We start from the raw sequence: 12,895 nt of genomic DNA, 5'->3' as shown, positions 1-12,895 counted from the left end.
CAGAGGCAGGCGGATTTCTGAGTTCGAGGCCAGCCTGGTCTACAAAGTGAGTTCCAGGACAGCCAGGGCTATACAGAGAAACCCTGTCTCGAAAAAACAAACAAACAACAAAAAAAGAGTTGGAGAGAGGCTGGTTTCCAGACACTGAAAGGCAGCTGCATGTGTGAATCCACAGTTGTTTCGACAACATGCATAAGCCTTTCCAAACTCAAGCCAGAATAAATCCCAGCATGGAGAGGGGAAGTGGCTATTAAGCCCTGCCCCTACCCAAGGAACTATTGGTAGCTTGATAGCTGCTAAGGAAAGAGAGCCAGTTTTCTTTAAGAGTGAAGCCCCTGTGGAAAGCCACATCCCAAGAGAGAACAGGAAACATTTTGTACTTGATGATTAAAAAAGACAGAGAACAAAAGATTGTGTGGGTAGGGAAGTGGGGTTGGATCTGGGAGGAGTTGAGGAAAAGTGACTATGATAAAATATATTAAAAATTCTCAAAGAGCTAATAAAAATGAGAGGAAAAACATGTTTGATGCTCCCCCTGTGTGTGGCTGAATGGCAATGGAGACCATGTCGCCAGCACACACAGCATTGCAGCACCTGCCCCGACCTGAAAGGCTGGCGCTGGCGTCCCGTCCTCCCCGACAGCTCACTCTCCTGCCCCTCGAGTCTCCCTGGCAGCTTCTTCTCAGTGTCCTCTGCTCAGTTCTTATGTTCTCCAGCCAGCCTCAAAGTCAGGGTTCCAAAGCTCAAAGGTTTTTCTCACACCACTTTCCTCTAAGCTGAGCTCATCCATTCCCATAGTTGTGAAATCTATTTTTCATACCTGACAATACACAGCTGTATACTCTCGGCCTCTGTTATGAATTAAGTACCACTTTGCTCTTTGACACCTATAAGGCACTGTGCCCTATCTTCTCATGCCGTGTTGTTCTGATTAATTTTTGTGGTTCTGCGGACTGATCCCAGAACCATGTACGTGCTGAGCACAAGCTCCACCACTGAGCTACTTTCCCAGTCCTGACTCTTGATTCAGATCTGAGTCTCATACAGATCTGAAATTTAATACACCCAAACCAAAGCATCTACTCTTCTCCCACGGTGTCCTCTTCTACCCCATTTCCTGTCATGTAAATGATGATAACAGAGACCAACCTCTTTTGATACTTTCCTCTCTCACATTCCAATTACCAGTCATTACCTAGTCCTTATCTCTATTTTATCTCTAAAATATTATAAAACAATACACTTCCCTGCTCTCATCATCCTAACCCCAGCCACTACTACACATTCTGACACCAGTGCTCAAGCGTTAAGTGCTCCATTCGTTGATGAGTCATTGATTCATCATTTGATGAGTCATTGTCAAACATTAATTTGAAGATGTCATCCACCTGGAAACAACCCCCGGTGGCTTCCTATTGCCCTTAAGATAAAATTCTCAATACTAGGTATTTTTCTTTCAATGATTTGATCTATTATTGTTGTTGTTGTCATTATCATCATTAAAGACAGGGTTTCTTTGTAGAGCTCTGACTGTCCTAAAACTAGCTCTATAGACCAGGCTAGCCTTGAACTCACAGAGATCTACCTGCCTCTGCCTCTTGAATGCTAGGATTAAAGGCATACACCACCACCACCCAAACCCTCAAAGATTTTATTCAATTTATGTTTACATATCTGTGTATATGTATGTATCTGTGTTTGCACATGAGTGCATGTGCCCATGAAGGCAAGAAAAATGCATCAGATCCCCTACAGCTGGAATCATGGGTGGCTGTGAGGTGAGACTCACACTCAGGTTCTCTGCAGGTGCTGCGACAACTCTCTAGTCTGCAGTGTTTTCTTTAATCGAGCTACTGCCTATCTCTTTGCATTTTTCCAAAGCACGCCCCATACCTCCTGATCTCAGAACTCCAATCACATTGGCTTTCTTTCAATACCCAGACTATAACAAATCTTATCTTACCTAAAACTTTCTTGTACCCTCCACTTAGATAACTTGTAGTCAGTTTTCAGGTTTTAACTGAAACATAATTACCTTAGGCATACATTTTTGGGCTGGCCTAATGTTACTCAGGGCTCCACTGTTTCTATTCATAACAAAATGGTCTTTTCCTTCACTACATTTATTACAAATTGTATTTATGATAGTCAGTCCCTTTCTACATCCTGTACCAGGAAGGCTCTCCTTTCCTCCGCAACTTTAAAAAACAAAAAGAATCGTTCATTTACAAACTTCTTAGTTCTTTCTTAAAATAATCTATGCTCTCCCTGTGTCCTCCCCCAACCTTTTACCTCCTATTTCCAAAACCTAGAACAAAGGAATCTATGAGAATGACCCTAGCTAAGACTCCCAGCAGTGGAGGATAGGAAGCTGGCCATCTCCTGTTACCAGGCAGACTTCCAATGGAAGGATTGGGACACTAACCCAGCCAGAAAATCTGAGACCCACAATTTGTCCTGCCCACAAGATGTGTAGGGGTAAAAGATGGATCAGAATTTGAGTCATCCAATGACTGGTCCATCTTGAGACCTATGCCATGAGAAGGGGACAACCCCTGACTCTTTTAATGATATTCCGCTATACTTGCAGACAGGAGCCTAGCACGATTGTCATCAGAGAGGCTTCATCCAGCAACTGATACAGAGACCCACAGCCAAACATTAAGTGGAGCTTGGAAAATCCTGTGGAAAAGGGGGAGGAAGGATTGAAGGTGCCAGAGGGGTCAAGGATACCACAAGAAAACCTGTAATCAACTAACCTGGACCCATAGGGGCTTATAGAGACTGAACGGCCAGCCAGAGAGCATGCATGGAAGACAGACTAGAGCCTGTGAACATATGTAACAGATGTGCAGCTGGGTCTTCCTATGGACGCCTAACAGCAGAAGCAGGGCTGTCCCTGACTACACTGCCTTTGGATCCCTTTCCCCTAAACTGGGATGACTTGTCTCACCTCAATAGAAGATGAGCCTAGCCTTACTGCAACTTGATAAGCCAAGGCTGGTTGATATCCAGAGGAGGCCTCCCCTTTTCTGAGGAGAAAGGGAAGGGAGGGTATAGGGAAAGGAGCTGAAAGGGAGGGACTGGGTGGGAAGAGGGAGGGGAAGCTGGGATTGGGATGTAAAGAAAATAAATAAATCATTATAACAGGAAAAAAATCTATTTAGCTCTTCCCTTTGAGTGATTTAAGCCCTACCCAAGTTGACTGCCTAAAGACATCACACTCCCAGCTCCTTCTCTATGTGTATCAAGTGTGGGTTTCCTACCATGCCTAGTCTTTCTAGAGTGCCTCTCCAAGGACATGCAAGCCAATTTATGCTTTTAAAATAACAATTATGTAAATACAGGGATGGGGAGAAGACTCAGTCAGTAAAGTACTTCTCATGGTGAGCTCAGGCTCAATGTCCAGAACCTATGGGAAAAGAGAGAAGAAGAAGAAGAAGAAGAAGAAGAAGAAGAAGAAGAAGAAGAAGAAGAAGAAGAAGAAGAAGAAGAAGAAGAAGATGATGATGATGATGATGATGATGATGATGGTGGTGGTGGTGGTCACTGGGCTAGTGAGACAACTCGGCAGGTAAGGGAACCTGGCACTGAGCCTAACTATCTGTTTGATCCCTGAGACCCATGTGGTGGAGAGAACCAACTCTTACAAGTTGTCCTGTGACCTCTGTATGTGTCAAGAGCATACACACACACACACACACACACACAGACACACACACACACACACACACACAGACACACACACACATTTATTCATTCATTAAAAATTCTGGGCACACTGCAAATATCTGCAATCAGCACTGGGGAGATGGGGACAAGTAGATTTCTGCAGCTCACTGCCAACCTAAGCCTACTTTGTGGGTTCCAGGCTAATGAGAGTCCCAAGATCTCAAAAAAAAACAAAAACAAAAACAAATGACAGTTCCTGGGGAACAACAGTTGAGGTTGCCTTCTGGCCTACACATATATATGATTGTGTATGTATCTACACACGTGAACAAATACAACATGAATACACATATGTACACACACAAAGAAAAAACTAAACTATGTACATATAGACACATCATCAGACACTAGCTGAATTTTATTTCACTGGTTCTTATACTAAGCATTCTAGGTTGTTGTTTATTTTTGCGACATGATCTCAGTACGTATCTTTGGCTGTCTGGGGCTCACTGCGTAGACCAGGCTGGCTGTGAACTCACACAGAATCACCTGCCTCTGCCTCCCAAGTACTGAAGTTAAAGGTATAAGCCACCACACCCAGCCCAGTTCATCATTTCTTTGTTTGGTTTTGTTGTTGTTGTTATTTTGTTCTATCATTGTATGTGTGGATGTGGGAACATGCATGCTGTATGAAAATGCAAGCATGTGCATGCCACAGCATGTGTGTGGAGGTCAAAAGACAACTACACTGTGCCTTCTACCTTCTTTGAGATGGTCTCTCATTTTTTTTTCCCCTCCTGTATATGCCAGGCTAAGCTTATGGCTACTTAGCTTAAGGAGATTCTCCTGTCTCCACCTCCTATCTCCCCGTGGCAACTCTTCATTTACATATGTGTGTGCTATTGCGTCCAGGTCTGAGTTCCAGGGATCTTAATGCCAGCTCTTAACCAACTCTAGCCTGCCAATCACCTTGACCGACCTATACAGCAGCCATCACTAAGACCCTGATGGCTTATCGACTGCGATGTACTTGAACATTTTCAAATCTTGAACCTCTGACTTGTCTGTGTGTGTGCCATGACTGGGTCCTCTCTCTTTCATGAAATTCTCCCTTCAACTGACACCATTCCACCACCCTCTCCTAACTATTTGATCCACTGCTGAGCCAACCTTAGTTTCCTTCTGGACACCATCTAAAACACCAGGTGCAGAATGTGGATTCTGTGAATAAATAACCAAATAGATGAAGTCTTTCTACTTCCTCCTCTTTCCTTATCTCCTAAGAAGCAACTGTGCAAGATAAGTAACAGTTTTGTGGTTTCCTTTAACATCACATGTACTGCATATCTCCTCCATCTTGAATTTTCAGCTCAAGTTTCTCCACACTCAGCTGAGCTCACCAAAACCACTTTCCTCTTCTTTCTGGTGGCCTCTGATCTGAGACTGATCCTGAATCACTATCTTCTGTTTCTCCTTCAGACTGCACTCACGTCCATCTTGGATCTTCTCCATTTTCTCATCTGCTGGAAAAACAAAGTGAATCACTGTGAGGTGGGAGATGTGAGAATGTCTTCAGACAATAAAACCAGGGACAGAGTCACCAGGGACAGAGTCACCAGGAAGCCCCGAGTCTGGGGCAGGAAGTTGTAGGTTGCTTAGTGTCCCATTTTCTAATTTCTTGAAAAAGAACTTGAACCAGGGTTCAAAGGAGGACTGACTTGGGCTACATGGAAGCCACAGTAGAAAGAGAGAACTGACTCCCAAAAATTGTTCTCTGACCTCCACACATGAACCATGGCATGTACATGTCCTACTCTAATGATAACATTTTTAAAAGTTTAAAGGATATCTGGGATCTAGAGAGAGGAGCTGATTTTTGGCAATTCACAACCACCTGTAACTGCAACTCCAGGGGACCCAACATCCTCCTCTGGCTTCCATATGTACCCACACATACATGGTATACACTCACATAGACACACACACATATGTAAATAGAAAATGAACCTTTTTTAAAACCCATATGATGATACTTACCAGCTTTCTCCTTTTGTTTGCTTAAAGAAAGTCTATTAAATTTCTTCTTAGAGGGTTCAGTAACTGGCTGGCCTAGCTTAGATGTCCCCATCTCAGAATTCACTTCCTCTTCTAAAGAAGATGCAATCTTTGGAGTATCAGGAGTTACTACCTTCTCTCTGAAAATGATATTGTTTAAATAAAAAGTCTTCAGAGAGACACTTGCCATGCCAAGTCTTTGAAAAAGAAACCAGGGGTTAAAAGCAAAACAGGAATTCTAGACTTGAGTCAGGAGAGGTAGCTCTGTGGTACAGTGTGCACTAGAAACAGTTCAATCCCCAAAGACACATAGAAGTGCCAGGCCTCCTAAGGTCTCCTGAGGTCATTTTATCCAACTCCTTGCCTGTTTCCTTCCCAACTCAAAGAGGCATCTTCCCTGAGCTAAGAGAAATCAATATACTATAATATAATAAATGACTACATAGACAGACAGGAAGACATGACACCATTTACCAATGTTTTGTCTACCCTGCGTTCAGCCTGTCTCTCTGGAATAAACTTACGGTTCAGCATTTTTCTTATCAGTGGCAGGAGGAACAATGCCCGGTTCTTCATCCAATTTGGTAGGTCTGATGTGTTGGACACAGGAAGAAGTCTCTGCAAAATTAAGGCCAGACCCTAGCCCTTCCAAAATCAAGTATTACACGCAGAGAAGAAACATGGAAAGATAAAGCAGCGTTCCAGTTGGATGCCTGACCCCTGTGCTTAGAAGAGTCTACTTCTGGCATCTTGTCATAGGATAGAACTTAAAATCATTCAAATTCAGGAAAAACTAAAAATCCGTATCTTTCTGCAAGCTTTTTCTGTACTGATCAGTCACATTCCAAGGCTGATAATCCTAGTGTACATGTACTATATTTATCTTATTTTCCCCAAAACTCCTTTTAAGAGAAGAAGTACACCTACCGATAGCTAGGAAACCATTCTCCTTAGTCACACGACCTGTTAGAAAAAGCCTCTGAGCCCACATAACAGCCCTTTTATTCTAAAAATCAAACCTAGGGCTGGAAGGAGAAATAGCTCAGTCAATAAAGTGTTTGCCTTACAGGTGTGAGGACCTCAGTTCAATCCTTAGAAGCCATGTAAAATCAAAACCAAACAGATGAAGTGTGGTGGCATGCACTGAGGAGACTGGGGCTGGAAGGTCCCTGTGACTCCCCAAAGCCTAGACTAGAGGAACTGGTTGGGATCCAGGCCACGGAGTGACACTGACACAAAATACAAGGCAGAGCCTGAGGAGTGACAACTGAGGTTGACTTCTGGCCCTAATTCACATGAGCATGCATCGGTACACGTTCACATGTACACCTGCATACGTTAACAGAGACACACATACATGAGCCTGTGCATACATTTAAATGTAGACACTAAATAAATACTAATAAAAACCAAATCCATAGCCGGGCAGTGGTGGCATATGCCTTTAATCCCAGCACTCAGGAAGCAGAGGCAGGTGGATTTCTGAGTTCAAAGCCAGCCTGGTCTACAAAGTGTGTTCCAGGACAGCCAGGGCTGCACAGAGAAACCCTGTCTCGAAAAAAAAAAAACAAAAAACAAACAAAACAAAACAAAAAACCCAAATCCATAAAAAGAAATAACACAATATTAAAAATATATAAACCTTGGCCCCATAAGACAGCTCAGTGCCTAGCCTGAAAACCTGAGTTCAATTCCCAAGATCCACTTAGTAGAAGGAGGAAAGCAATGTCTGCAAGCTGTCCTCTCACCTGTACACATAAACCATAGCATGGCACGAGCACATACACACACACAAAACACACACACGCACAAAACACAACAAAAATAAATAAAATGTAATTTAAATACACATACAGATCTATACACATAAAATACATTCTCCAAATCTGGGGGATATTATCTTTTCTAAGTAGATTGCAAACATATGAGTAAATTAAAATTGCACTTGAAAAACTCAGGTGAGGCTGTGTTGATTCTAAAGTTAGTATCATCTACTTTTCCCAAAGTCTTCTTTCACTTTTCCCTAACATGATTCAGCTACAGATGAAATATTTCAAGTATCATTTAGTATTTTCTCAGGAAGAAGGCAGAGGAAGAAGCTGTGGGACTTATACTACCCCTTAGATGACAGTCACTGTCTAATGAAGCCCTTTCTCTTCACGCCAGGCCATACCCAAGCACTCCTGCAGGGACTTCTGTAGTACAATCTGGAAAATCTCCTCAAATTCTGCATTGGTAAGAGTTTTTTCCTACAGAGACAAGAGTAAGAAAGGAGAATTGTTTGTCTTTTCACAGTTTCTCACTTCTGACAAGTCAGGGGAGCCTTGCTTACACGAAGTAGTAAATGAACAAAACTCCAGGTTCTAAGTCAATAGGAGTCCATAAATTTTACCCAGAGCTCGTGGGGATAAAGGGGCAGCAAATGGAAATGTTTATAAACTCTCTGTCCATTCCTGCTCTCATCTTTGTCCCACTCTAACCCCATTATTTCTAGCTAAATGCTCTCATCAAAACATTCTGGCATTGCAGCATGGTGGCACACATCTGTAATCTCAAAACTAGGAGGACAGAGGCAGAAGAATCAGGAATTCAAGGCCAGTCTTGACTACATAGCAAGTTCACGGTCATCGAGCTACACGGGACTCCATCTTAAGAATTAATGCCCACTTCATACATTAGCACAGACACACATGAGTCTGTGCATACACTTAAACTGATTTCAACCCTTGTAAAGCTAAGACAAGAGAATTACCATTAGTTCTATGCCATCATGGGGCTACAAAGCAAGACCTAAGCCAGCCTTTGCTACAAGATTCTGTCTCAAAACCAAAAGTGGTTTTGTTGTTGTTGTTTTGTTTCTTGTTTTTGTTTTTGTTTTTCAGAGTAAGATGAACAGTGGCAGATCATGCCTGTAACCCCAGCTGTTCAGAAAGGACGCTGTGGTGAAATAACTGCAATTCCAGAGCCAGCACAGGAAATAGAGAAAGACCTCTCTCAAAATTAGCAACAAACAAACAAAAAATGGGTAAGATGGAACAGACATTTAACCCCAGCAGTTGGGAGGCCAAGGCAGGCAGATATTTGTGAGTTCAACACCAGCCTGATCTATATAAGAAGTCCTAGGCCAGCCAGGACTAAAAGATCGTAGGGCTGAAAGTGTAGCTCAGGAATAGGGTACCTACCTACCATGCATGGGGCCTTGGGTTCATTCGTCCTAAACACACACACACAAATTTCCCAACACAAAAAGATTCTATTTATGTGGCTTATCCAGGAAACAGAGAAGTGAGACTGTCCCACTGGAATCCATCAATGTGACTCTTACCTTTCCTTTCTTCTTGGCTGGCTGGTCCTGAGCCTTTAGCTTTTTCTCCTGGCCCCTGTTTGGACCATGCTCTGTGGTTGCTTTCTGCTCCTTCTTTAAGCTGGCTTTGAGTAGGCTTGGCTTGGTCTCTGCCTCTGGAGAACTGGTCCCTGGGGTGTCCTCCTTCCATGAGCTGGGCTGAGGTTTCTTGCTATGTAATTTTTGTGTAGGTGGAGCAAAGGTTTTCTTTGTTCCCTTTTCATACTCTGAAGAAATTGCAATTGAAATTTAGGAAACCCAGAGTCTAAAAGAGATTTCTGAACATTGCCCATGATGTAGTCAAGTTGGAATTAAATAGAAGGAGCTTTTAACAAATCTGTATTTCTCTGTCCCTCCCTGCATATTCCATTCCTCTCGCCCTGAGATCACTCTAAAGCAGTTTGGAGAACCATAAATTTGTTATTTGACAAGATTATTTGGTTCTAACATACTCCAGATTTGGTACCACTAATTCAAATGATTGATACAAGTATGTAGGAAAGTGAATTATTCAAGTGTGAATTGTTTTTTTTAATAGGCTCATTTTAACTTCATGAAAATATGTTTAAAAAAACCGATTGAATACTTAAAAATGACTCAAGACTTAATCTTTTTTTAGATCTATTTTTAACTGATCAAAATGCATACAGAAATGTCTCCAAACTAAACAAACCACAATAAAGTTCCCAAGTTCAAAGTCTGATGGCATCTCCTCTATGAAGTAGATACTGCTGACCCCACCAGCTATGAATGATAGTCTATTTCTTCTGAGTGCCTTGAACACTTTGTACTTCTCTAGTGGCATTCAGCATATTTAACTTTATAAATACTTAAATGTATTTTCTCCCTGTGAATTCATTCATACATTTTCTGAGCATGGCTGGGTTTTTTAAAGATTACTTAGTCTTTTTATTTTTTAATGTGAATATGTGTGAACTTTGTGCATGCAGGTACCCATGGAGGCCATGGGGCATCTAATCCCCTGGAGCTGAAGGTACAGGCAGTTGTGAGCCACCTGATGTGGGTGCTGGGAACCTTCCCCGGGTCCTCTTAACCACTGACCTATCTCTTTCCTCCCATCAGGGCTGCTTCTAGTCCATATCTATTTCACTCAATGCAACTGGCACCACAGTAATTTGAACAGCATGAACAGAAAGCATGTGACCAGAATTCCTGTCTGAAGGAAAGGATGAACAGAAGGGAAAGAGAAGAGAAATATACTAAGAGAACCTCTCTCATCCTTGGCTCACCTTTGTGAGTCTGTAATGCTGCCATCATTCAGTTCAGAAACTATACTTTCTTTGCCTGTTGGAAGAAAAGAAATTGTTATTACTTTGGTTAAACATAATTTAAACTTTCCTTTCTCCCTGTCCTCTTGAATTCAAATTTGTCTGTGACACTGGACAATATTTCTACCTTCTTTTCTCTAATTCTACTACCATAACAGCACTAATTACATGACTGGGCATACAGAGGATCAAATTACCATGCTTATTTTTAAAGCATCAACTCTTGGTTTTATGTTTTGACCGTACTGGGATTTAAACTTGGGCCTTTGTACATGCTAGCCAGGCAACCACTTTACCACTGAGCTATATATTTCAGCCCTTTTTCATTTAAGACAAGGTCTCCGTAAGTTGTCGAGGTCTGCCTTTAATTGTTTTGTAACCCTTGAACTCGCTCTGTAACCCAGAGCAAGCTTTGAACTTGTAATTCTCTTGCCTCAGTCATCTAAATAACTGGGATTACAGGTCTGAGACACTAGCCGCAGCATTTTGAATACCTGACATATGGCGGGCACTTTAACTAGATGGACATGCTAGCAGCAGTGGTGGAAGCATACATAGTACTGGACCAGTGCTAAGGGCATGGTCAGGGCTGGGAGTTAAGAAAAGCGCCTCTCATTTCACAAAGTTCCCCCAAATATTTAGGAAACAAATAACCTGGCAATTCTCCAACCTAACTCAGAGGTCCCTATGCATAGGAATGGGGGTTTTTTTCCCATTATTTGAATGTTCAGGCCAAAAATACTCCCCAGATACTGGATTCTACCAAATGTACTTCAGAAATGTGTGGTAACCAGAAAGGGTGCCCAGAGAACTTAGCATCTTCTCATACTAGTTCTCATACTCTTCTACTTTAACATGATGAGAACATCTTTGACTGTCACAGTTCATCCTTAGGAATGTACTCTCAGTTGTTCTACGCTAAATCAACGTTTTGTTCTCACTTGTGACTAAAATGGCTGACACATATTAAGTACAAACTATGTTCTTGACCATGTAGGCATTTAATTCTAAGAGCAAATCTATGAGATAAATCCCAAGGCGTAAGGTCTCATCCATTAGGTCACAAGATGTGTGTAAAATGCACTGGCCACATTAAGCTAAATACAAAGTGTTTTTAAATTATTCTTTGGCATTTTCCCACTCCTTTTCATGTATGTATATGTGCACACACATATACGAGTAATTGAGGCTTGCTGTTCTGAAGCAATTATTGTTCCTCTATAGTAAGGAGCATATTTTCACACCATTTGCCTCTTAATTCATCATTGCTAGTCCTCACATATATTTGCATTTAAAAAGGCAAGGCTGCTGGGTGGTGGTGGCGGTGGCGCACGCCTTTAATTCCAGGAGACAGAGGCAGGTGGATTTCTGAGTTTGAGGCCAGCCTGGTCTACAAAGTGAGTTCCAGGACAGCCAGGGCTACACAGAGAAATCCCGTCTCGAAAAAAAATTAAAAATAAAAAAGGCAAGGAGCTAGGCAGTGGTAGTGCACATCTTTAATCCCTGCACTTGGAAGGCAGAAGCAGATGGAACTCTGAATTCAAGGACAGCCTGGTATACAAGTGAGTTTCAGGACAGCCAAGACTACACAGAGAAACCTTGTCTCTAAAACCCAAAAGAAAACCACAAAAAGAAAATGGAAAAACATTAAAACAACTTGTTCTTTTTTTCTTATAGTCCTGAATAAAAGGTAAAAATTGAATAAAAGGCTACAAAATGAGTACTAATTTGGCCACATAGGACAAACTTTTCTTCTCCCAACTCCATAGTTCCAAACAGATCATAAGAAGTGCCTGGGAAAGGGGGAAAGGCAGAGTGAAAACTCCATGAGTTTGATGTGACATTTTGTTATTTAAAATGCAAGCTTACATAACAGATTATATCCTAAACTAGTCCTGAAAATATGAAGACCTGATCAAAATATCTCTGAGGAGCAGATCTAGGTAGTTAGAGTGTACGTATGAAGCTTGCCACTGTACTCCACCCTGATGTACTTGCACACACCCATACACACACAAAACTTAAAAACTATAAACTGTTTCAAAACATAAAAAGAATAGTCTCCGCAAACTGCAAACCTTCGAATATTTAGTTTCAAAACCTATTTAAACCTATACACATCTCCTAGGCTAATGTGGAGCTTCAACTAACTAGGGAGAATTGTAGAATAAAATAATAAAATAATAATTGTAGAATTGTAGAATTCTCCCTAGTTAGTTGAAGATTGCTTGTGGCTCTTCCAGAGAACACAACCAGAACACACATTACGCAACTAACAATTGCCTGCTATTTCAGCTCCAGGAGATTGGACCCTCTTCTGGCCTCTGCAATCACTGCACTCAAATGCACATACCCACACAGAGAGAGACACATACATGTATACAGAAAGAAAGAAAGAAAGAAAGAAAGAAAGAAAGAAAGAAAGAAAGAAAGAAAGGAAGGAAGAAAGGAAGAAAGGAAGAAAGGAAGAAAGGAAGAAAGGAAGAAAGGAAGAAAGGAAGAAAGGAAGAAAGGAAGAAAGGAAGAAAGGAAGAAA

At 41.7% G+C, this 12,895-nt stretch overlaps 1 protein-coding gene across 1 annotated transcript in view; it reads right to left on the bottom strand.

Moving 5' to 3' along the window:
* Zcwpw1 (zinc finger CW-type and PWWP domain containing 1) overlaps positions 1-12,895 on the bottom strand; it is a 31,773-nt gene that overhangs the window by 13,620 nt on the left and 5,258 nt on the right. Inside the window, exons 2-7 of the mRNA XM_021163249.1 lie at positions 10,321-10,375; positions 9,053-9,297; positions 7,901-7,976; positions 6,252-6,345; positions 5,710-5,867; positions 5,073-5,195 (exon numbers count right to left, since the gene is read on the bottom strand). Coding sequence (XP_021018908.1) covers positions 5,073-5,195; positions 5,710-5,867; positions 6,252-6,345; positions 7,901-7,976; positions 9,053-9,297; positions 10,321-10,348 — 724 coding nt within the window. The 5' untranslated portion in view covers positions 10,349-10,375. The remainder of the gene's footprint in view (positions 1-5,072; positions 5,196-5,709; positions 5,868-6,251; positions 6,346-7,900; positions 7,977-9,052; positions 9,298-10,320; positions 10,376-12,895) is intronic.

Source organism: Mus caroli, chromosome 5 (assembly GCF_900094665.2).
Source record: "Mus caroli chromosome 5, CAROLI_EIJ_v1.1, whole genome shotgun sequence".
Taxonomy (NCBI): Eukaryota; Metazoa; Chordata; class Mammalia; order Rodentia; family Muridae; genus Mus; species Mus caroli.
The sequence above is the reverse complement of the archived record's forward strand: the minus strand, read 5'-3'. Positions and strand labels throughout refer to the sequence as shown.